Here is a 27,094-nt window from a genome sequence, read left to right as displayed (position 1 = left end):
GCGTAGCATGATTGCAAGGTCAAACAAACAACCGGTATTATAGACGAGTACATATATACAACCCAGTAATCAATCCGTCATGGCCAGACTCCTCCCTGCATGCGTGCTTATGCAAAGAACTCAAAACCCAATCAGTCCCTTCGCATACTCCGCCCGCAATGCCCATCGCCATAACCGAACCACAATGCTCGTGCCGTCTTTCCATCGTATGAGAACAGAACTCAAAGAACTTGATTTACATCATTACAAGAAGCCCTTCGTCAGACTGGGCGCCCGGTTGAGGCTGCTGTTTCGTTGCGGCACCTCAACACTGCCCGTCTCGTCCGTGTCGGCAACGCTAGGCGCGCCTCTTATGGCGCTCATTCTCCTCGCGCCGTCCAGACCAGGCGTGCTGAAGCGGACACTGCCATTCAGACCAGTCTTCTCACCACGCAGCGCCTTCCACCCCTCGAGCTCGCGCGTGAGGCGAGCCGTCCTCTCCTGCTCCTCGCGCAATTCGCGCTCCGCGCGGCGTGCCTGGAGCTGGTTATCGCTCTCGGACGATTGCAGCTCGTCGATGGTCTTGAGCAGCTTGTCGACCTTGTCGCGAAGGCGAGCGGCATCCTCGTTGAGCTGAGCCGCATGCTTGTCTTTACGCTCAATCTGGGTTTGGAGGTCCTTAACCGTCCGGTCAATATTGCGCGCAGATCGCTGGGTCTTGGAGCGTTCATCCTCTCGCGTTTCCAGTTGTAGCTCAAGCTGTTTGCATTCAAAGATCAGCAGGGATGCCCATTTATTTTAGAAAGGAATGTAGCGCTTACCTCTTGGATTCTCTTGTGAAGAAACTTGATGTCCTGGCTACCAGTCGAGTAGCCCTTAGTCTCCAGGTCAACGACCCGGAGCTGAACCTCGTTCAGGCTCTTCTCGAGGGCTGCCTTCTGCTTTGACAGCTCAGCGGCAATCTCTCTCTCAGCAGCAAGCTCCTTCTGGACCTCACTCGAGAGAGCCTCGGACCGCCGCATCTTCTCAACAGCTGCCGTAGTGATGTCCTCGTTCTGGGCGAGGGCGGACTTGAGTTCCAGGATCTCCTTGTCCGTGCTGGCTGCATTGCGCAGGGCCGGGCTCTCGCTGTTTGCGAGGTCCTCCAGCCCGGCCTTGGCCTCTTCGAGTCTCGCCTCGATGCTGCGCTTCTCACGCACAAGTGCATCGCGCTCAACAGTAATGTCATCCACAGAGGATCGAAGACTCCTGACTTGCGAGAGCAAATTGACGACCTTAGCTTGTGCTTCGTTGTGTGCATTGACAGCCTCGTCTCGTGATGACATGACGTCTGCCAAAGTGGCGTCAAGTCTGGCCTTCTCCTTGGACCATGTCGAGCTGTTGAGGACTTCGTCATCCCACTTGGATCGCAAGTCGTCCAATTCCTCGCGAAGCCGGGTGATCTCGGTCTGCTTGTACAACTTTTCCTCGCGAGCAAGGTCGAGATCCTTGGTCAGGGTGGCAAACTCGGCTTGGTACTTCTTGCGGGTCTGCTCCATGCTGGCCTCCTTGTCCTCAAGGTCAATGGCTCGCTGATTTCTGTAGTCCTCAAGTTCGTGTTGTAGGCGCTTCTTGGCTTGCGTGGCCGCCTCATGATCCGTGGTGAGATCCTCAAGCTTCTCCTCGAGGCGCTGGTTTTGTCGCTGAAGATCTTCAATAATGGCTTCGGTCTTGTCGCGCTGAGACATGACCTCAGCATATGTGTCCTCGGCTTCTTGCGCCTGGGACTTCGCGAACTGCTCCGCCCGAGTGGCCTTCAAGACGGCGATCTCGGCCTGCTCGAGCTTGCTGAAATACTCGTCGGCGCGGCTCTTATATGTTTGGAGGCTCGAGGACACATCCGCCAGCTTTGAGGTCTCGGCATCAAGACTGATCTGAAGGTCGGCAAAGTCCTGGAGGAGCTGAGCACGGCTCTGGGCTTCTTGATCCCGGGCCTGACTCATCTCCTGGAGGTCCGACTTTGCATCACGAAGCTCAACCTCGAGGCTTGCACGATCACGACGCATCCGCTCAAAGTGCTCCTTGATGTCAGTGAGCTCAACCACCACGTCGTTGTGGGAGCGCAACAATGAACGCCGAGAGTCTTCCTGGCTGTTGAGTACATCAAGGATCTCTTCGTAGGACTTAGTCTGGATGTCCCGCAAAGAAAGGTCTCCGCTCTGGATTGATCTTTCCAAAACCGACAGTTTCTTGGCAGAATCGTCGAGCATGTCATGCAGACGGCTGTTGGCCTTCTCTAGCTTCTGAACACGGCGGACCGACGGGCTATCCTCCAAACTCATGTCTCTTGGCACAGACGTCGAGCGGTCGAGCTGGCTCTGGAGATTGCGGTTCTGCATCTGAGCCAACTGCAGTTCATTTTGAAGCTCTGCAATGCTCGCCTTGAGTTCCGCACGGTCGTCGAAGCCTCGAGATTCCGCATGATGATCAGACTTGGCCGAGTCAAACACCGAGTCATTCTCGATACCGGTGCTACGCTTGACTGGCGTCGTGGCATTCGACTGTTGGCGAGCGTGAACCTTGGGTCTTCTTTGGGTGGGAGACCCAGTGAATCCTGCCTCATTAAGCGGGATCTCCTCAAGTCGGGGTCTTGTTGGAGTGTCGATGCGATTCGCTCTCATCTCGGCCAGCTGAGACTCGGCAGTAGCCCTGGCAGCAGTCTGAACACGTAGGTTCTGCTGAAGCTCCTCGATCTTCCTAATCATCTCGAAGTTCTTGCTCATCATGCTATCATGATTCCCGTCAGCCTGATTCGGAAGAGACACCTCGGGATCGACCGCCTTGAGAACCCGCAGCATCTGCGCACGAAGCTCGTCGAGCTCTTTGCCGCGCGAATCCAGAGTTGCTTGCATCGTGCGGACCGTGGTCTGCGCTTGCGCCCGCACCTGACGTTCTGACTCAAGTGAACGATTGGCTTCCGCCAGCTGAGCTGAGAAATGCGACGAGTTCTTCTCCGCATTTCGATTCGAGGTGACCTCACGTGCGATTTCGTGATTAAGGTCCTCGAGATTCAGCTGCAGCTTCTCGACTTTCTTCTCCAGGCCAGCGATTGTGAGCTGTGATTCGCCGAGTTGCTTGTTGAGCTTGGTGTTCTGCTCCTCGATCCTTGCCTTTTCCCGCTGGAGACCTAGGACTTGGCCGCGCGAGGCCTCGCTAGCCTTAGAGCTGGACCTTGCAATTTCGAGGCCCTTCTGTTGAAGCTTGTTGAGCAAGGCACGGTTGTCGTTTTCTGATGCCGTGAGGCGGCCTTTGACTGTGACGAGTTCGCGCTCAAGGCGCTCCTTGGCTTGATCGTTCTTGAGCCCGAAGTCACCAGAGTCGATCATGAACTTGTTCAGATCCTCGATTTGGTGATTGAGCTTTTCGCATTCAGCCTCGAACCAACCCAGCCGCTCCTGAGTCGCGTCAAGGTCGCGTTGCAGACTGGCTTCCCTCTCGCGAGCCGCGCGGCTGGCGACTCGTTCGCCTTTCTCCTCGGCGGCCAGGCGCGCCTCTTCTGCCTGAGTCTTTGCAACACGAAGTTTTCGGATCTCTTCACGGGCTTCATCACGCTCGCGCTCCGCCGTTGCTCTTGCTTCCTTGGTACGACGTAGCGTATCTTGTTGCAGGTACAGCTCCTTTTCGATGGTGATTTTGAGCTCTTTTAACTGCTCGTGCTCATCCTTGAGTGTCTGAAATTTGTGTTCGGCAATGAGCGCGACATCATCTCGCGACTGACGCTCACGGCTGAGCTCTGTTTGGACCTTGTACAATTGGTCCTTTAGGTCTTTGATCTGGGACTCAAGAATCTCTCGATTCTGGTGAGCCTGAGCGTCTTCGGAAAGTCGGGCCTGGAGTAAACGCTTGGCGTCCTCGGCTTCTCGTTGAAGTTGGGAGTGCTGAGACCTCATAGCCGTCATCTCTGCCTGAACGTCATGAAGGCGGCTCTGGTTCTTCTCTCTCTCCGAGGTGAGTGCCTTCTTTTGCTCTTCCAGCGTGCGTTGCTCATTCTGGAACTTCTTCACATCTCCCCGAAGCACGCTGAGTTCGCTCTCCTTCTTCCTCACCAGGTCTTCGTAGTCGGTCGAAGTCTTGGATAATTGGGATAGCTGCTGCTGAATCTCGCGGTTCTCGCGTGACAACACCTGCTCGCGAGCTTTGACAGATTGCAATTCCTTCTGTGTTGTAAGGAGTTTGACGCCGGCATCCTGATCGATCCGAAGAAGTTTGGCCTCGAGATCCTTAGTCTTGCGATCTTTCAACGATAGCTGGCTTTGAAGCATCTTGATTTCGTCCTCCAACACAGCTTCCTGGGCACTGCGATCGGCCTGGCGCTGCGAGACTTGCTCGATCTCCGCCTCAAGCTCTGACGCACGAGCATGCAATGCAGACTTTTCACCCTCCAGGCGGGAGATCAAGGCCGCTGCCTGCTCGAGCTGTGATCGGAACTTATCTACTTCCTGCTCGGCACGCTTCTTGGCGTTTAAGAGATCGTCCAGCTGATCCTCAAGCTTTTCTTGGTCGTCCATCGCGCCCTTGAGCTCGTCCTCGAGCTCGGCCTCGCGGAGCTGCAAGCGCTTGAAAATCTCTTCCTTGTCGAGCGCCAGTGCCCTTTCGCTCTCGAGGACTTGCTGTGTCCTGAGCAGCTCCGTGTGACAATTCCGTCGCTCCTCCTCTAGACGAGTCCGGTTCTCGGCCTCAAGGCGCATCTTCTCATTGAGCTGGCGAATCTCCTCGTCTCGTCGCTTCACTTCGACGGCGGTCCTTGTCGCGCCAAGGAGAGGTTTCATCTTGATCAAGAGCTGCCACCATGGATTATCCGACAGATCGAGGTAGACGTTGAAGTTGCGCTGGATGACTCGCGTAGCCTCTGCTCTATACAGTTTCTTGAAGGCGCTTCGTCGTCTGATGTAGCCGCGTGCCACGGCCTGAAATCGAGCCATAATCTCGCTGATCAAAGCGTCACGCTGCTCTTCGAGCTCGGCCAGAACTCCCGCCCGGAAGAATACCTTAGTAAGGCCCACGCGATACAGTGTTTTGTCGAGGTTGAGTTTGTCAAGCATGAGGGCAGCGGCTGCCTGGCCCTCGAGATAGCCCTTTGGCATGTTCTTGCAGAGAACCTCGTATCTCTGACGGAATTCTGCGAAAGGTAGCCTGTTGGGGAAACCGGTCCGAGCAATCCGGATACCCTCGAGCACACCGTTGCAGCGTAGCTGGTCGAGGACCAATGGTCCGCTGTACAACTTGGGTTTCTTCTTGTGGTTAGGTAGAATACACCGGACGAAGTGTGGATGGGTCGAGTGCAGTTGCGCCATCAAGCTTGAAAGCTGCTCCTTGTGTCTCTGGGCCACAGTCCGGAAAAGCCCCTTCTTTACCCGGCTGCGAGCGGCGCCAGTGTCATCTTCTGCTTCGGCACAGTCTGCGAACAGATTTGAGATGTGCTTATCTGTGGAGGCCGCGAGGAGTCTAGTAATATTGTCGTTGAGAGGGTCTTTATTTTTCTCAAGCCAACCTTCAGTTGAGTATTCCACGGCAGCAGCATAGTGCGTAAGGACGAAACCTTGCTGTGCGCCTGGCCTCATGGGCCTGTACTTGGTCGACTTCTTGTCCCAGAGGGAGTTAAGCTTCTCCGTGAAGGACTTGTCGGTAGCTTTTGGCATGACGCAGTCCTCGTCGAGGCAGGAGAAGATACCAATCGGGTTGGACAGCTCTATCAAGTCGATTGTTGGCTGAAGGTCACGACCAAAGTCGATGAACTGCCACTCAATCTGCTCCCTCGCATATTCTTCCTGCTCCAACACAAACATGTGGTGATTGAAGAACTGCTGCAGCTTCTCGTTGGTATAGTTGATGCAAAGCTGCTCAAAGCTATTTTCCTCAAAGATCTCGAAACCAGCGATGTCGAGTACTCCGATGAAGTGTGAGTCGTCCATGCCCATACCTGTCCTGTCGAGCTGGCGATTGATCCTTGTGACCAAGTCACCAAAACCCCTTTCGTAGATACCCTTGGCAAGAGCGTCCAGGCCAAGGCGAACCTGGTCTGGCGTCTGTACCTTCTCAACCCATTCTCTGCCGGCCTTCACCTTCGGATGAAGGAGACCTTGCAGGAAAGGCTCGAGGGGTACACCTAACAGCTTACAGGCTTTGGCTGCGATGCTCTTGGCATCAGGTGCAAGTCGTGCCTGATCAGCCATCCGACTTTCTTTGACCACGCTGATGTTTCCTAGATGAAGAACGGCTGCCACAGTCCTCAAGATTGCGAGTTGATCATCGTTTGAGAAGCCCATGACATGAAATGCTTCCATGAGCGAGTCCCACTCTTCGCGATCCGAAACACCGACGATTGTATCGTGGCCATCCCGTGTGTAGGCGAAATCGTCCATCGAGAGACCATCCAGTAGGAAATCTCGCTTCATCGAGGCGTCTGCACCCTTCAGAAGCTGGTAAAAGATGTGGTAATTACGCTCTTGTGAGTTGATCCGAACGACTCTCGATTTCTCGAGAAGATACCAATCGATGAATGCACCAGATATGGTACCGGTGCGAGAGAACTCAATGCGAATAAACTTCCCGAATCTTGACGAGTTGTTGTTACGCACCGTTTGCGCATTGCCAAAGGCTTCGAGGATCGGGTTGGCACGCAAGATCTGCTGCGAGAGATTGGACTTTTGCCCTCGGCTCTTGACAGGAGATTCCGATTGAGACACAGCCGCCAGATATTGAATGACCTTTTTGGTGTTCTCCGTCTTTCCTGCACCCGACTCGCCAGTTACCAAGATGCTCTGATTGGTGCCTTCCTCGACAAGATTTCGGAAAGCCTCGTCGGCCATGGCAAAGATGTGGGGTTTCGCATCTTCACGGCTGCGACCACGGTACATGTTGATGTATTCGTTCGTGTATATTGGCAAAGGACAGTAGGGGTTGATGGTGACAAGAAAGAGGCCCGAGTACGTATAGATGAGGTCGGATTGGTATCGCATGTGGAGGTTGTGGACGACGGACGCCTCGTTGAGATGGGTGAGCTCGGCCATGTCGTCTGCCTTCTCGAACTTTGCGGGATTGACCTTATCGACGGTCTCGGCTTCTACTTCGCGTTGCTGTTCATCTTGTTAGCACGGAATAGAATACTGATGTGAGTGAGCTCTTGGCTGGAGAGCACTTACACTGCCATCGTCACATTGTACGAGTAGCTTACCGCCGCCCAACTCTTCCACCACCCAACCTTTGACGAAAGCTGTCTGCGGATCTCTCAGCCAGACATATCTCTTTCCAGAGAAGTCGTTCTCGCCTTCGATGCCCTTTACGACGTCTATGCTTCGCCTGAGATCTTCAGTCTTGATGAAAGACGGCGCAAAGGTGCCAGAAAGCGCAGCATTGCCTTTTGAGACGTCTCTATGATGTCTGGAGCCAGTGCCGTTCGTCGGAGCAAGGACAACCCCGAGTGCATTGTGACTTGGTGTCCGGCTGTGGGAAGGTGCGGATTGAGGTGGTGGTGATCGAGCACCAGAAAGAGGCGATTGTGTGAATAACGCCGACTTTGGACGTTCGGGCGTTCCTGGCGCTGGCGAAGCGGAAGGCGAACCCATGCGGGCGAATGGATTGCGCCGTTGTGACATACTGCCCGAGTTTGAAGCCATGGCGGTGTCGGTCCCCTGCCTGGGGCGGGCTTCAATGGATCAAGTCCGTCCTTGTAGTGCCGTATTGAATGGAACAGACATAAACAATCCCAAGAATTCTTTTGGTGTACACGATATTCAAGCCATGTGTGTAGTGATCGACTCGATGTGTTTGCGGTGGCTCGTGATGGTCACCGCTTTTGCGGAGGTGGGAGGCGGCCCAGCAGTGTTGGCAAGACCGTGCTTGGCTAGTGCTGAGGATCACGAAAGGGAGAGCCTGCTCTGAAGTACGGCTGGGGAGTCGAGCCGAGGCGAGTTAGGCTCCGTCGATGCAGCAGGGTGTGTTTGTTGACTGCACAGTCGGCGGTGACCTCATGCGATAATACTGCACAGCTCCTCACTTCTCAGGTCTAGGCGGACTTGTGTTGACATGCGGGCGGGCTGGGTTCCTGGACCCAGCAACGGGAAGTGGGCAAAGTAAACAATGGCGTAGTGTGGCCCATGAGTGGCCAGGATGCATGGCGGAGTGGGCTTACATGTGGGTCTTGAGCGGTAGCGCAAAGCTGCTCACCGCGCGGGCGGGGAGCCGCCTGGTTCGCGCGTTCCAACTCGTTCCAGGCGCGTAAGACCTGAGTGTTCCCTGGTACCTTAGGTAAGCCCCGTTTAAAGGATAACGATACCACAGGCGCATATCTCAAACAACCAGGCCCATGCGCCGAGGACGAGCGCATCAAGCGACTCGGCGAGGCTGAAGCAAAGAGCCACCAGCAGACCAAGTGACCAGCTCTTCCCACAGCGTTTTTTTGAAGCGCTCTGCGAGGGTCAGTCGCTCGAGCCACAGTCCGTCCACGCCACTGTTCCTCGGTCATTGCGCAACGTCAAGGGCGAAGCGTTATGCGAAGATACTTCCTGCGCGAGAGATACCATTCGCCTCCAAACCAAGACAGCATCGACATCCTCTCTGTGTTCTCGGTCTCTGTCGCCGCGATTCGCCGTGACCGATTTCCACCTAGCAGGTCGTGGTTCGTGCAGGAGACTGTGAGAGCATACTAGACCATCCTTCTCTTTGCTTGTCAAACCCGTGCCGGAAAGATCGCGTCACGCCCTGCGAATTCAGAGATCTCCAATCTTGTCACACAACCTCCGGCAGCGTGGATGTCAGCGTGGCGGGCTTTCTCAGCATGTTCCATGGGCAGATCCCTGGCGTTGGCGCCGAGCGACAACTGAGCCATGACGCGCAACAATCCAGCTTCGTAGGGGCAAATCTGTCTCCCTTCAACATGACGTCCCCACCTGGCCTGTCTTTGACGATGCAGCACGCGGCGAGCAACACTGCTGCCCACAGCCTCAACATGATTCCAGGCCTCGCCTTTGGGTCGCCCCCGAACTCCAGACCCTCTGCTCAATTCGCAACTCATTCCATACCCACGGCGCCATCGAGCTTTCAGCGGGCACAGTCGAGTCAAACTACCCCCTCAAAACCGGTCGCCTTCATAAGCACAGATTCAAAATCAGGTCCTGCTCAAATACCGAGTGCAGCCACTGGGGATCCTGGGGAGTTGAGTGAAGGTGAATTCGAAGAAGAGTTTGAGGACCTGTACGAACCGCGAGACGGAAACCTGATGGCGTCGACAACATCGAGAGCGCCTCAGACATTCCCGTTCCAGAGACCTGAAAGCACAGGAGATGCGGACGATTCCTCGATATATGACAATAACACGCCACGGTTGGACACGAATGGCCATGGTACAAGACTAGATTCGCCCTCGGATGAAGACTGGGAGCCTATGCTCACAGAAGCCGAACGCCCCAGCCAAGCATCACGAGCGACTTCCAGCGAGGGCATCAAAGGCCTCCCTGATAGTGCCACGAAAAACAACCGCCCACAGAATATAGCAGACGCGAAGAAAAAGGCTCAAGAGGCAATCTTGGCCCTTTGGCCTCTCAAAGTTCGATACCAGAATTACATTGAAGAGGGGTTCGACGAAGAAGTTGTAAAAACCCTCTTCAAAGAGCTCGGGCTTGATACAAACAGCACCAAGCACAACCAAGGTACTGTTCGTCATGCCGGCCCTGGGCAAGCATCTGCGAAGGCTACGAATATAGCCACCGTTAGTGCTGTGCAGGACGGGATCAGTGGAAGCGCAAATAAATCGAGCCGTCCCAGTTCGCCTCATGACCAAGCGTCCGCCGGGGCCTCTCTAGGGAGTGACAGCAAACGTGTCGCAAAATCGGCGGCGGAGGAGCGCAAGGACAAGATTGCAAGGAAACTAGCAGCCAAGTCGCAAAAGCCGCCTATCCCCGCAATTGCACCTGAGCCAGTACCATCAAAGCCTCCGACGCCGTCTGCGAAGCCGAAGACACGGGCAGAGACTAATGCTCTCCTCCACCAAAAACTCGCGGCACTGAAGAAGTCACAAGAGAAGGCTGCTGCAGAGAGACTGGCCGCTCAAAGCACAAGCACCCCACGAGCTGACGAGATTCCATCCACAAACCCTACCGCTCTATCTAAGAGCAACCAGGGATTCGCATCGACCTCATCGGGAGTTATCGACGTTACAGCTAGCTATCCGAGCACGTCATCAGCAACACAGTCAGACCAGAACCCAACTTCTGCGAATGGTGCAATCAGCCTGCCGGCTTCGAACGAGCATCCACGAGTGCAGAAACGCCCTGTTGCCGCCGATTTCGACAACGTCACGGCCTACCCGCCTGTCACCTTGAAACGAACACGTACACAAGACACTCTGATAATCGATGTTAGTGACGATGAAGACGTGGAGATGGAAATCGGCTCGCCCATAGACGACACAAAATCCGTCACGGACGACAACGAGCAAACTGGTCAGCTCGCTCCGCACCGTGCAACGAATGGTACACCAACGAGACCTGAGGAAGCACATGGAGCCTCCACAGCCCCTGCTCCTGAAGGTAACGGCAAATTGCACCTGTTGCGGGGTAAAATCGAAGAAATGCGGCGAAAGATCGCAGAGGCGGAAGCCAAGAAGACTGGCAGAACACCGGTCAACACGGGCTCGCCACGGTCAGGTTCGCCGATGTCGCGGGACGACTCGACTCCTGCGGGCTCTCGCAAGCTGCCGAAGCTCGCGGAGCTTAGGAATAATGCCAGTGCAGACGACCAGATCCGAAGCGGGAGAGTTGTCTCCGTCGAGCTGTTACTAGTCGAATCGGACCTGAAGGCCAAACAGGACAAGCTCAAAGCCATAGTCGCTGAAGCAGCGAAGCTCGAGCTCGAGATCCAAGAAACTCTGGCCCAGAAAAACAAGCTTGCGTCCGAAATGGACAGCCTTGTCTCAGACTCTGGGAGTGCACAGCCGACAGGCACTTATGGTCAGTCAGCTCTCCTGGACCTGGAGCAAGCAGGTTTGTCATTCTCTATGTGTTCCCGTATGCATGATGTAATTACTGACTAACGGGGCTCTTCGTCGATAGGTTCGTCATCGCCTTTCAGGGTCGATGTGGATCGGCCTGTAATCTTGCAGCCCGCTACAGATACGCCTAGAGAGCGACCTCATATTGCAGTTTCTGATGACCAGCCAGACGCTTCGCAGGAAGTCGGTCAGATCGTCGAGCATCAGAATTCTAAGAAACATGAGGCTCCCCGAGAAGGCGACAAGCGTGCACTTCAGGACAGTGGGATATCCGCGCCAAATGACGGAGTACCCACCGACGAGAACCCTTCGCCTGCGGAAATGTCCTCTGAAGTCGAAGACGGTGACAGCGATGAGGATGATGACGTCTCCATGCTTTCAGACGACGACGACGACGACGACGACGACGATAATCGGCCAGAGAATGCTGCTCCGAGGTCTGCGTCCGATCCTGACGAAAACTCAGCTATGACTGAATCCGTGTTGGACGGGAGGTCACTTGCCGATGCTGGAGGTGATGTTTCCGAAGAGCAGCCTGGGTCGCCCCCCGCCGAAGCAGATGATAGCGACGAGATTATGGCTACTCGATCACCGTCGCTGCAGTACGGCGAGACTGCCGTGGCTTCCACACAACAAATCCCCGATACAGAAGCTGGTTCCGAAGCTGCACTGGTACAAGATCTGCCTCAAGACAACGTGAATAGAGAAGCACTGATCCTCCTCCATCATCCTAGACAGGAGTGGCTGACATCACTACAGATGCATGATCGAAGCGGCCCACGACCCGAGGAGATCGCATCGTACCACAGCCCCCTGGAATATTTCCGGGCTTATAGATTCCACCCTCGATTCTTCGAAGAGGTAACAGGAGGATTGAAATCACTGACGTACAGTTCCAAGATCGACGTTGAGCAGATGCTTTGTCCGTCCGAATCGGTCGGTGAAGAATGCCTTGACTCCACATGCGAATATCAGCATTTCAACAAGATGGTGCTTTCAGGTGCGTTTCTGTCCAGGCTGACATAAGATCGTCTTGTATTCACTAGTACCGCCTGGCTACCGCTGCATCCCCTTTGCAACACTGACTTGCTGCATCTGCGTGATAGACGGCGACATCATCACCCAACTCGGGTCTGCGGACATGTTTAGCGGAGACACGAAGACTCGATTCATTGCCGGTCTTAGGAAGATCCTGCAAGAGTTGAAGATCAACAAGGTTAAAGATTTCGACCGCATCACAAAAGCCATTGTGCAATACCGAGCAGATTTTCTGGCCGACAAGTCCAAAGTATTACCTCTCGATGGTGTCAACATCTAAGGACGCAAACGAAGAAGCACGTTTCTACAGGCAGGTCCGCATGCGCGTCTTCGCGTAGCAATGAGTTCTAGCATATCTTTGCTCCTACCCTCCCCTCCCCAGTCATCAACCCTACTTGCGCATGATATATCTGGCTTGTGGTGGTTTCCAACCCACCTATCTTGGCTCTCTGGGTCATTACCCCAGTACCTACTAGGCGCTTTTTGGAGTTTTGGTCATTCGATCTTTGATGATACCCCTGCGGAGGTGAATGCATAGAAGCATTTGACTTCGACGAGCCTAATGCCATACGATCACCTTGCCATATCTATTCTCTGACGGATCATCGAGCCTTGAAGGCCATGCCCGGGCGATCCAGCAGTCCAAAGATGGGCAGGGATGAGCGAGAACAAAACATGAGAGCCTGTTTAGCAGGCGGGACCGTGGTAATGGCAAGCGACGATGGTCCTTGAGTGGACGTCGAGCCGTGGAATGATCAGTCAGATGATCAGCATTCGTGCTGTGTGGGTTATGCGAGGATGGTCCTCGTGGCCATTGTCGCCGTACTGGCAGGGCATGTCTTGGTACGAGCAGAATACCGTGGTTGGTGGTCCAGGATAAGGACTCCATTCATTGATAGCTGTGAGCCAGCCATGACCGATAATCACATCTTATTTTCAAGATACCGATGTCCCCTTGACCGGAATACTGAGTGTCATTTCCCAACCTTTAATGACCGTGGCGCTGCGCACCGACGAGGCATCAGGGAGATGATCTGCCGCGGACACGGCAGCCCTAAGGTCTCGGAGGATTCCCAAACCTGCTTTGCCTGCAGTCAAATACTGATGCCAACCTTTGGGAAGTCACCGCCCCCAATGATGCCAACCAAGGACCATCGAGATTGTGTAGCGCCACGCGTCCAAGCATGCACTTTTACGTAACGAGGCTGCCCGCACTACTGATTCTTAAAAGAAGTGTTTAACAGGGAAGCAAACCACGGGCCCAGATCGCGATACTTAGTGTTTGACTGCTGTACTATGGTAGAGTTCACCAGCTCCGAAGGGATGCTCCACTGCGCCTGTGTGCGCTCCCGGAGCTTAATGGGTTTAGTGGGGGGGGGGCTAGCCCGCAGCGGCCGGCAAGTACCGCAGCGCCGTGCTTGCGTGGGGAGGAACCGCCATGGTCGTTCGTTCTGGGGTAGCTCTGACAAGTGAGCTACGTCACTACGTCATGACTGACGCGCAGATACGCGATCGATGCAAGTCGGAAGCTTTGCTACGCTCGATGCATTTCCTCCATCCCCGGCTGCCTAAAGCTACCCGCATCCCCATCCTGGCTCCCGGCCCTCTGAGTCGAACGCGGCCAATTCTCAGAGTCGTATTGCATGTTCCAGACCTTTCCCGCACGTAAGACCACCGAGCATCGCCATCCAGACCGTGACAAAAGAGGCCAATTGCGACACAATCTTAAGGCAATCGCAGCGTCCTTTCTTCAAACAGCTCGTCTCGGACAGTCTCGGCCAGGCTAATAGCGGCATCATGTCGTCCTGTTTCGGCTGGGGCCGCCGCAGGGGCTCTGATGCGGAGCGAGAGCCTCTCCTGCCTCAGTATGAGCAAGAGACGCACATGCAGCGCGAGCTCTATCGCAAGCTTCACAGCTACCAGATGCTCCGCGCCCTCGTGCAGGGCTACATGCCCACGACCGAGCAGGCCATTGTCAACCTCAGGACTCTGCTGGCAGCGGACGTGCTCAACCCTGACAACCCGGACCTCTCCGACAGCGGCCGCAGACTCGTCCGCCTCGTCAAGCTGTGGATCGAGCAGTTCATCGGCCTGCTGCAGCACAAGAACGGCGCCGACCAGATCCAGGACCTCATCTGGTTCCTCACGAAGAGCCGCATCTCCGTCGACGTCGAGGACCTTGCTGCCCGAGCCAAGAAGACAAAGGTCAAGGCCGACACTGCCGCCGCATACCAGAGCCTGCGCACCGTCGGCTCTCTCCTGATCACCAATCCGGATTTCCGCAAGTTCCTCGACGATCTCAACGTCGTCGGCCGCGAGATATTCCGCGACTCGGCTCTCGCACTGAGCGATGCGGCCAAGGACACCGCGAAACAGATCGAGCCCTCTGAGCAGGACCAGGCGAGCGCCGCGAGCTTGAACAAGAAGCAGAACGGCAAGGCTCCATCTACAGAAGAGCTCGAGCAAGAATTCGCAGAGGTCGGCAAGGTCGTCGCCGAGCATGGCGCCGATGTCGCCAAGGCAACGGCGGAGAGTGCAAAGGACAAGTTAGCTGGAGATGAAGGGCAGGCCCTGATGAAACGGATTCAACAGGCTGTGCTCAATCTGAGGAAACGCAAGGATTACCGGGACTCTGTGTCAGTCCTGGGCCTGCTCATCAAGAGATACGCCATCGTCTACTCACGAGCAGCCGAGGTGATCGCAGAGGTCGCGCAAGGCGACGTCCACGAGAATCAAGAGACCGATCGCGCACTGAAGAACTTGTGGGCTTTTGTCAAGACTTTCGGTGATGAGAAGGAATGGGACAAGTGCGAGGAGCTGCTCCACAAGGTCATGAGCCACAAGGAGAAGGACCCCGAATTTGAGGATCTGCTGCAGAGCGTGGCGGACAGTCTCCAGCAACTTCTGACCGACCCCGAGTTCTTCAACAAAGCCGACGAGAGACTCGAGGAGCTACGCGAGAAGAGTCGCAAGGTTGGCAATGAGAGTAGCCTGAAGAGGGATGTGGACGAGCTCCTTGGGCAGTTGTCCGTCACTATCCAGAGTGTCGTCCGGGATGAGGACATCCACAATCTCACCACCACCACACTTCGCATTTTCGGTGTTCTCTCCCCTAGCAACGCAATCGCCAACACTGACCTTATCCACGACGCGCTCAATGTTTTCATCCCGCTCGTTATCTCCGCAATCCAGCACCTGCCAATTCCTCGTCTTGAGGTCAGCACACCCGCCATTGATCTGTTGCTGGAGAATCTCATCATCGAGCCTGGAAAGACTGTCAACAACACCTCGTTCCTCCCCTACCGGCTCAAGATTGAAAACTACAACGATGTCGAGATTCGCAAGGCGAGATTCAGCACTTTCACCAGCACCAAGAACTTGATGCTTATCAAGATTGATGGGCTATCTTTACGCGCAGATGAGCTGGGGTTCTGGTTCAAGACGCACGCAGGATTCCTGCGTTTCAAAGATATGGGCATTGCGAGCTTCGCGCTTGATGAGCGCGGAATCGACATTCATCTGGAGGTTGAGATCTGCCGCGAGAGGATGGAGTCTATCCTGACTCTGCGCGGTGTTCGTGTCCGAGTGCACAAGCTCAACTACCAGATCCGGCAGAGCAAGTTTGCATGGCTGGCATGGCTGATCAAGCCGCTGCTGTGTCCGATCCTCAAGGCCACTATGGAAGCCCAACTGGCAAAGTCGATTGGCGAACTTCTGCACGTTGCTAATCGTGAGCTTCTGTACGCGCGGGAGCGGCTGCGGGCCACTCGGATCGCCAATCCCAATGATCTTTGGACTTTCATCAGAGCTGTGGCTGCCCGACTGGTGCCAGAGGAAGACCCCGACTTGTACACGCGCGTGGGTGTCGACGAGCCCGGTCGCGGTGTCTTCAAGGGAGTCTACACGCCAGCGAGCATTACCAAGATCTGGCACGAGGAGGCTGAGAGGGCCAAGGATCGCATCGAGGAGTTTGAGGCTGGGGGCTGGAAGAATGACGTCTTCAACACACACGTGCAGGCTCTCACCTGATCTGCTTCTCTTTTTCTTAATGTAGTCTTCGCGCGGCTTGGATTTTCGGCATCATTTTAGGGGTTCTGGGGCGGTTTCTTTGGTTCTCAGCAATATCAACTAGCGGTCTGTTAAAAACGGTGTTTGGGAAGCAATTGAGAAAAAAATCATCCAGCACGCGATGTATACACTGTCGGACCTCGCTTAAGCTCAGAAATGAGCTTGGTGACTCAATCGGTCTAAAGTCGGCACACCTTCGTGTGCGCCAGCGTGGTATGTCTCACGCACGTACACACTCTCGTACATGCGTGCCTGCATGCAACAATGTATGTGCTATGACGTCGGCCGGCGACAAGTCGTTCATTCTGTAACAGGAGCATACTGTGCCATGCTCGTCGGCAGTGGTGGCCGCCACGTGTTGTACAAGGAGCGCTTGTAGCGATGAATCAAGATTTTGAAATCAAGCATTCGGACATTCTGCCCTTCTGCTTGGCTTTGGTCCCACACAGGATTTCCTGGTTGCGCGCCGAGAATGGCGGGCCTGACCCTTTGGGCCTCGGATGATCGACGTCTAACCAAGGCTCACCAAATAGCCCTAGTGTCCATATCTCAGACGTCGAACATGTTTCGGAAACAGCCCAAGTCTACCACTTAAGTTGTTCGAAGTAGCCCGGTGCGGAAAACAGAGGGCAAGGCTTGATTATTACAATCCAAGACGCCAACCGTTGGTTCTCAGCCGCATGCATTGCCTTCATCTCAAGCCCCCCGGCAGTAGCCGGTTACGATGGCGCAAGTGCACGTCGAAAGAAGAGAGAACCCCTGGCCCCTGCCTGGTATGTTGTCGCGCTCGCAAGTACCCTTGCAGGCAACCAACACACACCTGCAACCCCGGGACTTCTTGGCATGCTAGGGCCCAAGTCTCAGGCTGGGCGCAAAGCAAATCAGTCCCCGGCAGGCGATGGCGCCAACAACTCCAGAACGGGAACGAGCTCCTGTGTGTCCCTGAGCAACTCCACCGCCGACACGACCGTCGAGTCTTGGCAGGTCCTCTTTTGAGCGGCCCCAAGGCACGACGGACGTTGTTGGCTGCTCCTGTCGCTTGCCCTTACGTGCACCGCTATCGACCGAACGCGCTGGGCAGCCCGCCCCTGGCGACCCGCCTGCATGTCGCTGGCTGGCTGGCTGGAGGGTTGCTGCATGCAAGCATGGACATATCGGATGCGCCCGCGCCCACCCTCGCCGACCTGTACGAGCCAGCGGTTGCTTCTACTGCCAGTGTTGGTGTTGGTGCTGGTGGTGCCTGGGACAAATGTGACCTGATGAAAACTGGCAAAAAGTCTTGGCTTCCGTTGTGCTCCCAGGTCGCTTATAATGTTTCCCACCCCCCCCTTCTGCGTGTTGGCGGCCAAGGCGTTTCACGCTGCTGAATCTGTCCTGAACAGGCTCCTATTCTCGGTCTGCTTTCCTAATCATCTTCTTCTCTTTCTCGTGACGGACTTGGATTCCCATTCTCGGTGTTCCAAGTTGTTCATTTCCAACGACGCCATCCGTGCGTGTCCGCAACACGGGCGAAGTTTTGGACCTCACACCACCACCACATTCGCTTATCCCTCACGGAATTCACATCGCGACAGCAAGTCTCGACGACTTGATTGGCGGCTGGAAACACACTCGTTTGTGACTCGGGGAAACAAGTACTGAGAAGGCCATCAAACAAATCCTCCTGCGGCAAAACGCCAACGGCCCGATACCTATTTTTTTTTTCTCGCGCCGCGTTGAATTGGCCAGTGTCCGTTGCAGTCGACACCATGTATTGGACAAAGGCGACCGCCCTTGCGGCATGCGCTACGCTGGCGAGCGCCCACGGCGGCTCCGGCCACGAACATCTCATTCCGAGAATCGCTGGTGATGCCCGTGCGATTGCCGACCTGATCGGCCGGGATGGTGCCCTCACGCAGATGCACAACCTTCAGTCAAGGGGTGCTGGTCTTGAGAGACGGCAGTCGGCGAACCCTGAGAGATGTGGTGAGGGTGTGGGCAAGTGCCAGGAGGGCTACTGTTGTTCGTCAGCAGGGTGAGTCAATGCTAACTTGGGCCGAGGAAACTCAGCGCTACCGAGAGTGCTGAGCGTGACTGACTGGGAATCGCTATGATGTGTAGATGGTGCGGAAACACAGAGACCTACTGCTGGGCCCCGGATTGTCAGATCAACTTTGGAGACGGCTGCGACGGCAACCAGAAGCCCAAGGGCAAGGACACTTCGGACGTGAAGCGGCCGAAGCTGGGCAAGGTGCCATACGGGCCCGAGATCTACAACTGTGCAAGAAACGGCGACATTGCCATCACCTACGATGACGGTCCCTTCCTGTACACGGGGGACCTGCTCGACATCTTCAAGAAGTTTGGCGCCAAGGCGACCTTCTTCATGAACGGCAACAACAAGGGCAAGGGACACATCAACGACCCGACCAAGCAATGGGCCGACATGATCAAGCGCATGGCCGCCGAGGGCCACCAGGTTGCCAGCCACTCGTGGTCCCACCAGAACTACACGCAGCTCACGCAGGAGCAGTTCCGCAACCAGCTCATCTGGAACGAGATTGCCATCAACGACATTCTCGGATACTTTCCTACTTACTACCGGCCCCCGTATTCCATCTGCCCTGACACGTGCAAGAAGACGCTGGAGGAGCTGGGCTACCACAACGTCCACTTTGTCCTCGACACCAACGGCCTGGCCAACGACGACCCGCTCAAGATTGGCCAGAGCAAGGCCATCTGGGACGACGCGATGAACGCCAACAGCGCCTGCAACCAGTCCTACATCCACATCGAGCACGACCTCCAGGTCCAGACCGTGTACAACCTCACCGCTTACATGCTCGAGTCGCTCTACAAGAAGGGCTACCGCTCCGTCACAGTCGGCGAGTGCCTTGGCGACCCCGCCGAGAACTGGTACCGCAGCGGCAGCGGCGCGCCGCTGCCAAAGTACAGCTTCCCCGTCAAGGAGAACGTTTGTGATGGTAGCTCGCCGCCCAGCATGACCTTTACTTATGGTGCGTATTTCTTTCAATCACGATAACTTGATCACCAATGACGAATCGAGATTCTAACACATACGGATTGACAGAGCCGACCCTGCCCACTTTCCTGCCCTTGTCTACTGCCGATAGTGCTGCGACCAACCCTGCCAGCCCATCGCCGACAAACGGTGCGCCTGGAGTGGTGGGCTCTCGGAGCTTGTCGTTGCTGTCGCTTGCTATAGGCATCGTCGTTGCTGCTGTTCTCAACTGAGGAGCGTCTGTTGTCCTGCGTATAGATATATATATATATATAATCACATGAGGGAGAGGACGGTGAGGTGGCGATAGCGTGAAGGAGCAGCACCGATTTTCTGTCGATAACCCTGATTCTCATTTCCTGCATCTTGGCGAGATACTTTGCTCTTGGCCAACCCATTGTTCGAAAAATGACATAGCCATGCTAATATAATGAATATACTCAAAAAATATACAAAACCTGTACTTCAGGCTTATCTTGGAACTGTGTGAAAATCAGTCTGGGCTGACTTCATGTTTGCCGGGTGAGTAAATCCTGACGGACGCAGGACTGGTTATAGACGCTGTGAATGCTCAACTGCAGTGTATGAGGTGATGGAACCTGAGGCCGCTGCTGGCGGGTGCGGTCTGCACCTTCCTCGTCCAACGCATTCGACTTGAGCAACTTCCAACGCCCCATGCGTCTTGACTGCTTGAGCACACGCAAACGCCTTCCGTGGGAGAGCTCCTTCCGCTGTCGGCATCGAACATCACTTGACCTCGCGGAACCTCCAAGGACCGCCGTCCCAAGCATCTTCCATCCTCCACAACCTTGGAACCGAGACGGCTCATTGTTCCCAACTAGCCAGCCAGCACACACACCGAAGTCGACACAATGGCCTCAAAGCATGTCTTCTGCTTCGCGTCGCTTTCCGGCGACTTACAAAACATGCAGGCAGAGATCGTGGCTTCGAAGTATGAGCCAGATTCCAAGGAGTATATCGCCGCCATCTCCAAGATCAGACTCCCTCCCCTCTGGAGAGCTTCCACGGCTATCAAGGACCCCGAGTTTCTGGCAGCTTTTCGCTCTTCAGCAGGTCGTTGGGGCATGCGTGAGTACCTTTCCCGTCTCGCCATGATGTCTTGACATACGCTCATGACAACATTTGCCAGGCCTTTTCGAGGGAGACCAGGATCAGGACTTGGCCTGCGAGATCGACCATGGATTCCAAGAAGGCTTTGGAGATCTTGTGAGTCTCTGCCGCATGGTCAACCAGACGGACATGATGGCACCACCGGTATTCCGCGATTACTTCAAGACCGAAGCATATGAGCCCGAGCTGGCAACGATCATCAAAGCTTGCCGCCGCAAGCTCAACACCGGCGTCGGCAATCGGTTGTTCAAGAAATGGCGAGGCTTAGAGCATCAAGAGGAGCGCAACGGACAGTACCGCGTGATCATCCTGGGAGCGCTCATGATGCGTGCTGGTGCAAAGATCCGTGCGCATGATATGGAGCACCTCCGCGAGCTCGTTGACAAGATTCCAAGTCGCCCGAGATACTCCTTGCCACACCTTGACAGCGGCTTCCGTGATCCTGGTAAAGTCCAGTTTCTCGTAGCACTGGAGAACTACAAAGCAGGCACACCTCGAAGCTTCGCCGACCCTAGGTATGGTTTAAGCCGTTCGTGAGAAAGGACTGAACATACTAACCATATGCCCGTGGGCATGTGTAGCTGCTATAAGTGTGGTAAGATGCAAGTCGATACTGGAAATGCCCTGAAGCAATGTGCAGGCTGCAAAAAGGTCTGGTATTGTGATCGCGTAGGTCCTTTGACAACTTGTTGACCATGGTTCACTCTTACTGAAAACCTTACAGGATTGCCAGAAAGGTCACTGGGCCGATCACAAGGCAGCTTGTGCCCGGAGTAAGCGGAGCGCAAATGTCTAGGCTTTGGCCAACATCAGAAGCGTCGGTAAAGCTTCCTGGGCGATGGCCCTAACACCTACCACCTGGGTACACTGGCATCAAGAGGTAGAGCAATGAAATATGCTTTCAAAAGTTGTATGAAGAAGTTGCCGAGTAAACGTGTTATACAGGTGTTGATGATCATGGATGGACAAGGACCGTGGGCTGCCAGAATGTAAAAACATAATCTTACGCACTGCGGCAATGAAGAAGAATTGGCTTCGAAGAAAAGCAAAAACCAACTGCTCTCGAATTGAGGAACAAGGGCCACAAAGCATATGTGCAATGGAATCCAGAGCACGTTGTCAAAGTAGACTGAGCTTGGAAGTCAACCAGAGAGACAGGCGGCAACCGGCAATTCAAGCTACAAGGGCCCGCCGATCGGCTGTGAGCAGAGCTTGACGCATTAACCGATGGAGTGATTCAAACGGGGTGCTGTGCTAGGCTGGAAGCTGTCTGCTGGGCCACTTGCTGCGGGCTGGAAAGGGCTCTACACGCTACTAATGAACTTAGTACAACCCGAATACCAGGAGGATGGGTCAAAGGTTGTCAGTCAAAATGCAAGAGAAGCCGAAGACACGCAGGCATCCTGTAGTCTGTCAACATTAGGATTGCCAGCTGCATGCATGTCCTCTGATTGAGCCTCTTGAAGCCTTCCAAGGTTAGGGGGACCGAGGCGGCTGACTAAGAGCCACTCTAGCGTGGCCGGCTTCGCAGGGACTCGATGTCCAGTAAACTGCTGTCGGGCGCGGGTGTGTGCATGACCAAGCACCTTGCATTTATTTGGCAGTCTGGCATAGCCTAGGCCCACGAGACAGAACTTGATGGCGTATGACGAAGGATGACAAAGTTCTGCGTAAAGCCCCCCCACGTTGGGACTCGGCCGATCCGGAGAGCGCGGGTTGGGGGGCGACGTCGAGAATTCGCAAGTCGAGTCTGACGAAAGAGCCTGAAGACAACAAAGGCGGCCGCCGGCGCAGAAAGTGATGCAATGCTGTCGCGAGCAGGGCCGAAAGCTGCGGAGGGAAAGAGTGGGAATTTGGAGGGGCAAAATCCGCCGGCAATGAGGCGCGCCCCCCACCAGGTTGCCAGCACTGGGCCCCCACTTCCGAAGGACGGAGGGACCGGCGACGGGAGTGGGCGGCATAGGCGGGCGGCTGAAAAGACGCAACAGACATGGGACTCGGCCACGCACGGGAACAAAGTCTACGGGTCACGATGCGGTATTTTGGGAACCAGGTGCAGGGAAAAGCAATTGGAACAGGGAAATAGCATACTGGAAGGTGCAGAGGTGCAATGCTGCTGCAGCCAGTCAGGGTGATGGCGATACCGCCTCTCGCGGCGGGCGGGCGGGCGGGCAAGCTACGTAGTTGCCCCGCCAAGCAACACGGAGGCGGCGGCGCGGGCGGGCATCGGCCTGGGGCCCTTGAGAGCCACCTGGGCAGCGCGCCTGCCTCTCACAGCGCAGGAGCTCGACACGAGCTGTTGCGTGCGAGCGTGCGTTGCTGAGCAAAGGCGACCCAACAATTAATTTACCCTCAGGCTAAAGGCACGACACCTCCACTTCTCTCTCCTTCCGTCATCTTCTCTGCTACTACTACAACAACAGCATCAACCTTCTCCTCCCTTCAAAACTGCCAGACAAGAAAGCTTCGCTCTTCCTCTTCTGACAGCATCCCTCATCTACCCATACCATCCACAACACCGCCATCATGTCTAGCGCTCTCGAACAGCTCAAGAGCACCGGCACCGTAAGCCACCTCCCCCTCTACGCGATCGACCCTCCCTTCTCCGTATGACGTATCAGCAAACGGCCCCCCAAAAAACCCTGAGCCTGGCGTCAATGGCGATCCGGCGAGCGGATAGCCGGGAATTCGTTCCTTGATATGCCTTTTGACACACCGGCTCGATACAATACGTCGATCGACTCGACAAGAGTTGTACGGCTATTCTGCCTCGCGAAGCCTGGGTCGGCGAAGGCTTTTTCAATATTATGCCGCATCGATCGCTACGAGGTCACATAACTTTCCTGGACGCTTGCTGACATTCATTTCGTCTTTTTCAGGTCGTCGTGTGCGACTCCGGTAAGCTCAATACTCCTCGAATTGCTCTACTTTAGCCCACATGCTAACTCGGCACAATAGGTGACTTTGCCAGTCAGTAGTAGCCCGCCCCGAGCACCAGCCGTCGCGGCCATGTTTCAGTCGCAACTTGCGACGTCCCAAGAGCCACAGCTGTGTCCCCCAGAATAAATATGCTAACACATCAAAACAGCCATTGGAAAGTACAAGCCCCAGGACGCCACCACCAACCCTTCGCTCATCCTCGCCGCTTCCAAGAAGCCCGAGTACGCCAAGCTGATCGACGCCGCCGTCGAGTACGCCAAGAGCAAGGGCGGTGATGTCGACTCTCAGGTCGATGCTGCTCTCGACAGCCTCCTTGTCGAGTTCGGCAAGGAGATTCTGAAGATCATTCCCGGCAAGGTCTCCACCGAGGTCGACGCCCGCTTCTCCTTTGACACCAAGGCCTCCGTCGAGAAGGCCCTTCACATCATTGACGTGCGTCCCTGACTCGAAGAAAGACGTTGTGAGGAGACATTGCTGACTGGGTCTTTCAATTACAGCTGTACAAGGAGCAGGGCATTGGCAAGGAGCGCATCCTGATCAAGATCGCCTCCACCTGGGAGGGTATCAAGGCCGCCGAGATCCTCCAGCGCGACCACGGCATCAACACCAACCTCACCCTCATGTTCTCTACCGTCCAGGCTATTGCTGCCGCCGAGGCCGGTGCCTTCCTCATTTCGCCCTTCGTTGGCCGTATCCTTGACTGGTACAAGGCCGCCAACAAGAAGGACTACTCCAAGGAGGAGGACCCCGGTGTCAAGTCCGTCCAGACCATCTTCAACTACTACAAGAAGTACGGCTACAAGACCATCGTCATGGGTGCCTCATTCCGCAACACCGGCGAGATCACTGAGCTTGCTGGCTGCGACTACCTGACCATCTCTGTAAGTTGCCTCTCTCTTGCCTTGTTAAGGGGTGGCAGACGACATTCTAACCAGTGCCATCACAGCCCAACCTTCTCGAGGACCTCCTCAACTCCCAGGAGGCCGTCCCCAAGAAGCTCGACGCCAGCGCCGCCACCTCGCTCGACATTGAGAAGAAGTCGTACATCAACGATGAGGCCACCTTCCGCTTCGACTTCAACGAGGAGCAGATGGCCGTCGAGAAGCTCCGTGAGGGTATCAGCAAGTTCGCCGCCGATGCCGTCACCCTCAAGGATATCATCAAGAAGAAGGTCCAGGCTTAAGTCCTGCGCTCTGATGGCTAATGAGGAATGATGCTTGGAGAAACACAAAATGGAAGATGAACATTTATATATCACGAAATACCCAAGTTGACAAGCTGTCTCGAAATTCCGAGATCCCATCTCTGAGAAATTGTTGCGCCGCGTGAAGTAGGATGCATCGAATCAACTCCAAAGTCGCACTTTCGGCTGTGCGTAACGCTTTGCATGGGAGACCTGTGGCTCAAAACAGTGTGCTTGGATACTATTAATATTACTCTAACTCTTCAGTGTATCTATGCTGATCATTGTCTAAGAACGTCAGTCAGACATGTCTGATGGCTTAGCAGGCCAGACTACGGAAGTCCTCAATGATAGGCGGGGTGAGGGGCAAAACCATGCTATTTATGCTCGCTCGAATGCTGCAATTGTACCTCACGCCGCTCGCTCTTTACAAGAAACACTGTAAAACTCGTGCGCAACACGCACGACCCCCTCCTCGCGTGGGCCCGTGGACTCGTCCGCGTCAATCCCCACGGCGGCCTCAAAGAACACCATGGCCGTCAACTTGCCGCCCGCGACACATCCCGTGTCCAGACCGAACGAGTACTCGCCGATCTGCAGTCCGGCTTTCGCGTCGTGCCCAAACACCACAGTTGTCCGGTCTGTGCGGGAGGCTACGTGCTTGCGCTGGAACTTGTCCCAGACGCGGGCCCAGGGTTTGCCCTCGCGGGTTTCGAGCGGGGTCATTGTCGTTATTGGACCGGCGTCGGCGTCGTTGTCAACGTTGTCATCCTCTCCTTCTTCTTCCTCAGTGGTACCGGCGCTGTCGTTGGCAGTAGCCCGGCCTTCGTGGTCCCCACTCTCGCGCTTGTGCTTATTATCCTTGCCCTTCTTCTTCCCGTGTTTCTGCTTTTTCTCCTTCTTCTCCAGCAGGAGCGTCCGCATATGCAGTAGCGCCCAGGGGTCCTGCTTCTCGAGCGCAATGCCAGGGACAAGACCGCCATGCACGACGACCATCTGCCCACCATACGGCGTCAACAGCTTGGCCACGGACGACTCTAGACCATCCGAGCCGAGATCAGCCGATAGGGACGTTGTTGGTGTTGTTGTATGGGGGATGTGGCCCACGCGCAGGATCAGCGGCAGGTTGGCGAGCCAGCGCCGCTGCTCGGGCGTGCAGGACCGGATTATGGCGAGGCCGAGGCGGTCTTTCTTTGGGATCTTCTTTTTCCCTTTCTTGTGCTTCTTTTTCTTGCCTTTGTGTTTGTGCTTGCCGTGCTTCTTGTGCTTCTTGCTGGCCGCCGCATCGCCGGAGCTCGTGTCGTGGTCGTTGTCGTCGCCGTCGGCATTGCTGCCACCAAGGCTGTGTTGTTGCTGTCTGCTTATGCTGGTGTCCCCGAGCATGTTGCTGATGCTCTCCTCGTCGTTGTCGTCCTCGTCCTCATCCTCATCCTCATCCTCCTCCTCATCAATGCTACCCCTGGAGTCGCTCTCCCCGTCCTCATCGGACACGGCCGCACCATCATCAACAACTGCCATCTTGCCCTTCTGCTTGCCAGGACCATGCTCGTCAAACAACCTCAACAAGTAGTCATCATGGTTTCCCCTGACTCCGCTGAACCCCTCCCGGATCGCCAGGTCCAGCACACCCGGTGTGTCGGGGCCCTTGTTGATTATGTCTCCCGCGAGGATCACGTGGTCCCTTCCGCCCTGTGCGCGTGGGGTGTACCCGACTTTGCGCAGCAGATCCTCCAGGATCTCGAGCTCTCCGTGGACGTCGCCGATGATGATCACCCTGGGCCGGCCGGCTTTCCACGGCGGGTGGTGCGGTGGCGACGACGACGACGGCCTCTTCTTTGACGCCAGCGCGTCGTCTGCACCACTGGTATCGGCAGGATTCGTCGTGGTGTCGGTAACGGCGACATCCGAGGAGTGGCCGTATCCCGGTAGGTACCGTGCCGGCAGGTCAGCGACCTTGCGCGGGTTCAGCGTCGCGTCGCGCGTCGGCCGGTTCTCAAGGTAGCTCTCCCCGTCCTGTGCCCACCGTTGCTGCTGGACTCCATAATCCTGATCGCCATTATTATCGCCGCCGCCGACCTTGGAAGGCATGTACTGCCCGGACATGGCTGTGTGCTGTTGTTGCTGGAAGTGCTGCTGCTGCTGCTGCTGCTGCTGCCTTGGCAGCGACAAAGGACAGGAACCAAACGGGAGATGACTAGTCAATCCACAGCCTAGCACTACCACCACCACCACGAGCGCTGCTGCCCCTGTCAAGAAGAGCAGAATGGCTGCCTGGCGGCGGCGGAGGTGGCGATGGCCCGCGTGACTGGGGTACCGCGCCGGGTCGCGACGTTGTGGCTGTGTCAGGGTCGTTGTCGTAATAGTTCGTAGCCGTGCAGCAGCCGCCGCCGCTACTGCTTCGTGCCAGTGTCGCTGCTGTCGCTTTTCGTCGGCCAGGTCGTCCCAGTGTCGCGGGAGGACTTGTGCTGCTGGTGCTGCTGATGATGATGGTCGAAACTTCTCGATCGTCTCGCGAGACTCGGGCTGCGAGGCGGCGGCGGCAGGAGAGAGAGGCTCAGAACTGCCCCCGAGCATTGTTCGAACTCCCCGAAGCGCAGCGAAAGCAGCAGCAACTACTGCAGTTTGCCTTGTGATCTCTAATAACCACCCTCGTGCTTTCTTCTGCTCATCTGGGCGGATCAAGAGTCTTTCTGGATCGTTCTTGTTCCTGTCGTTTCGTCTCGCGCTC

At 55.6% G+C, this 27,094-nt stretch overlaps 8 protein-coding genes across 8 annotated transcripts; 7 read left to right on the top strand and 1 right to left on the bottom strand.

Annotated features, from left to right (window-relative positions):
• Positions 1 to 8,794: 8,794 nt before the first annotated feature.
• On the top strand, positions 8,795 to 12,323 carry B0I36DRAFT_359067 (uncharacterized protein; the record flags this gene model as incomplete). The annotated part of the gene is made up of 4 exons (XM_046158073.1): positions 8,795 to 10,997; positions 11,067 to 11,701; positions 11,765 to 12,005; positions 12,112 to 12,323. The coding sequence occupies 4 exons, from the start codon at positions 8,795 to 8,797 to the stop codon at positions 12,321 to 12,323; spliced, it is 3,291 nt and encodes a 1,096-aa protein (XP_046016477.1).
• Positions 12,324 to 12,580: 257 nt separating this feature from the next.
• Positions 12,581 to 13,289, top strand: B0I36DRAFT_64905 (uncharacterized protein). The gene has a single exon (XM_046163155.1). The coding sequence runs from the start codon at positions 12,842 to 12,844 to the stop codon at positions 13,241 to 13,243; it is 402 nt and encodes a 133-aa protein (XP_046016476.1). The 5' UTR covers positions 12,581 to 12,841; the 3' UTR covers positions 13,244 to 13,289.
• A 292-nt stretch (positions 13,290 to 13,581) lies between these two features.
• Positions 13,582 to 16,248, top strand: B0I36DRAFT_313862 (uncharacterized protein). Its single transcript, XM_046152682.1, has one exon. The coding sequence runs from the start codon at positions 13,841 to 13,843 to the stop codon at positions 16,070 to 16,072; it is 2,232 nt and encodes a 743-aa protein (XP_046016475.1). The 5' UTR covers positions 13,582 to 13,840; the 3' UTR covers positions 16,073 to 16,248.
• Positions 16,249 to 17,564: 1,316 nt separating this feature from the next.
• B0I36DRAFT_313860 (uncharacterized protein) lies at positions 17,565 to 19,203 on the top strand. The gene is made up of 2 exons (XM_046152681.1): positions 17,565 to 18,125; positions 18,212 to 19,203. The coding sequence occupies exons 1-2, from the start codon at positions 17,860 to 17,862 to the stop codon at positions 19,131 to 19,133; spliced, it is 1,188 nt and encodes a 395-aa protein (XP_046016474.1). The 5' UTR covers positions 17,565 to 17,859; the 3' UTR covers positions 19,134 to 19,203.
• Positions 19,204 to 19,570: 367 nt separating this feature from the next.
• On the top strand, positions 19,571 to 20,425 carry B0I36DRAFT_313858 (uncharacterized protein). The gene has a single exon (XM_046152680.1). The coding sequence runs from the start codon at positions 19,788 to 19,790 to the stop codon at positions 20,226 to 20,228; it is 441 nt and encodes a 146-aa protein (XP_046016473.1). The 5' UTR covers positions 19,571 to 19,787; the 3' UTR covers positions 20,229 to 20,425.
• B0I36DRAFT_313855 (uncharacterized protein) lies at positions 20,406 to 21,115 on the top strand. The gene is made up of 3 exons (XM_046152679.1): positions 20,406 to 20,758; positions 20,825 to 20,912; positions 20,968 to 21,115. The coding sequence occupies exons 1-3, from the start codon at positions 20,565 to 20,567 to the stop codon at positions 21,037 to 21,039; spliced, it is 354 nt and encodes a 117-aa protein (XP_046016472.1). The 5' UTR covers positions 20,406 to 20,564; the 3' UTR covers positions 21,040 to 21,115.
• A 1,654-nt stretch (positions 21,116 to 22,769) lies between these two features.
• B0I36DRAFT_359063 (transaldolase) lies at positions 22,770 to 24,366 on the top strand (the record flags this gene model as incomplete). Its single annotated transcript, XM_046158072.1, has 6 exons — positions 22,770 to 22,808; positions 23,123 to 23,141; positions 23,202 to 23,213; positions 23,332 to 23,615; positions 23,681 to 24,064; positions 24,130 to 24,366. 6 exons carry the CDS (start codon positions 22,770 to 22,772, stop codon positions 24,364 to 24,366), a joined length of 975 nt encoding a protein of 324 aa, XP_046016471.1.
• A 411-nt stretch (positions 24,367 to 24,777) lies between these two features.
• On the bottom strand, positions 24,778 to 26,940 carry B0I36DRAFT_359062 (uncharacterized protein; the record flags this gene model as incomplete). The annotated part of the gene is made up of 1 exon (XM_046158071.1): positions 24,778 to 26,940. One exon carries the CDS (start codon positions 26,938 to 26,940, stop codon positions 24,778 to 24,780), a length of 2,163 nt encoding a protein of 720 aa, XP_046016470.1.
• Positions 26,941 to 27,094: the final 154 nt, after the last annotated feature.

This window comes from Microdochium trichocladiopsis (genome assembly GCF_020744255.1).
Source record: "Microdochium trichocladiopsis strain MPI-CAGE-CH-0230 chromosome Unknown B0I36scaffold_2, whole genome shotgun sequence".
Taxonomy (NCBI): domain Eukaryota; kingdom Fungi; phylum Ascomycota; class Sordariomycetes; order Xylariales; family Microdochiaceae; genus Microdochium; species Microdochium trichocladiopsis.
This window is presented reverse-complemented; position numbering and strand designations above follow the sequence as displayed.

What these genes read in the sequence shown, in the direction of transcription:
- B0I36DRAFT_64905 (XM_046163155.1), top strand. Translation starts at nt 12,842, where the DNA reads ATGGTCCTCGTGGCCATTGTCGCCGTACTGGCAGGGCATGTCTTGGTA.
- B0I36DRAFT_313862 (XM_046152682.1), top strand. Translation starts at nt 13,841, where the DNA reads ATGTCGTCCTGTTTCGGCTGGGGCCGCCGCAGGGGCTCTGATGCGGAG.
- B0I36DRAFT_313855 (XM_046152679.1), top strand. Translation starts at nt 20,565, where the DNA reads ATGATGCGTGCTGGTGCAAAGATCCGTGCGCATGATATGGAGCACCTC. An exon ending in CGAAGCTTCGCCGACCCTAG is followed by an intron (nt 20,759 to 20,824) that starts GTATGGTTTAAG and finishes GGGCATGTGTAG; the next exon opens with CTGCTATAAGTGTGGTAAGA. An exon ending in AGGTCTGGTATTGTGATCGC is followed by an intron (nt 20,913 to 20,967) that starts GTAGGTCCTTTG and finishes AAAACCTTACAG; the next exon opens with GATTGCCAGAAAGGTCACTG.
- B0I36DRAFT_313858 (XM_046152680.1), top strand. Translation starts at nt 19,788, where the DNA reads ATGCGTCTTGACTGCTTGAGCACACGCAAACGCCTTCCGTGGGAGAGC.
- B0I36DRAFT_313860 (XM_046152681.1), top strand. Translation starts at nt 17,860, where the DNA reads ATGTATTGGACAAAGGCGACCGCCCTTGCGGCATGCGCTACGCTGGCG. An exon ending in TACTGTTGTTCGTCAGCAGG is followed by an intron (nt 18,126 to 18,211) that starts GTGAGTCAATGC and finishes TATGATGTGTAG; the next exon opens with ATGGTGCGGAAACACAGAGA.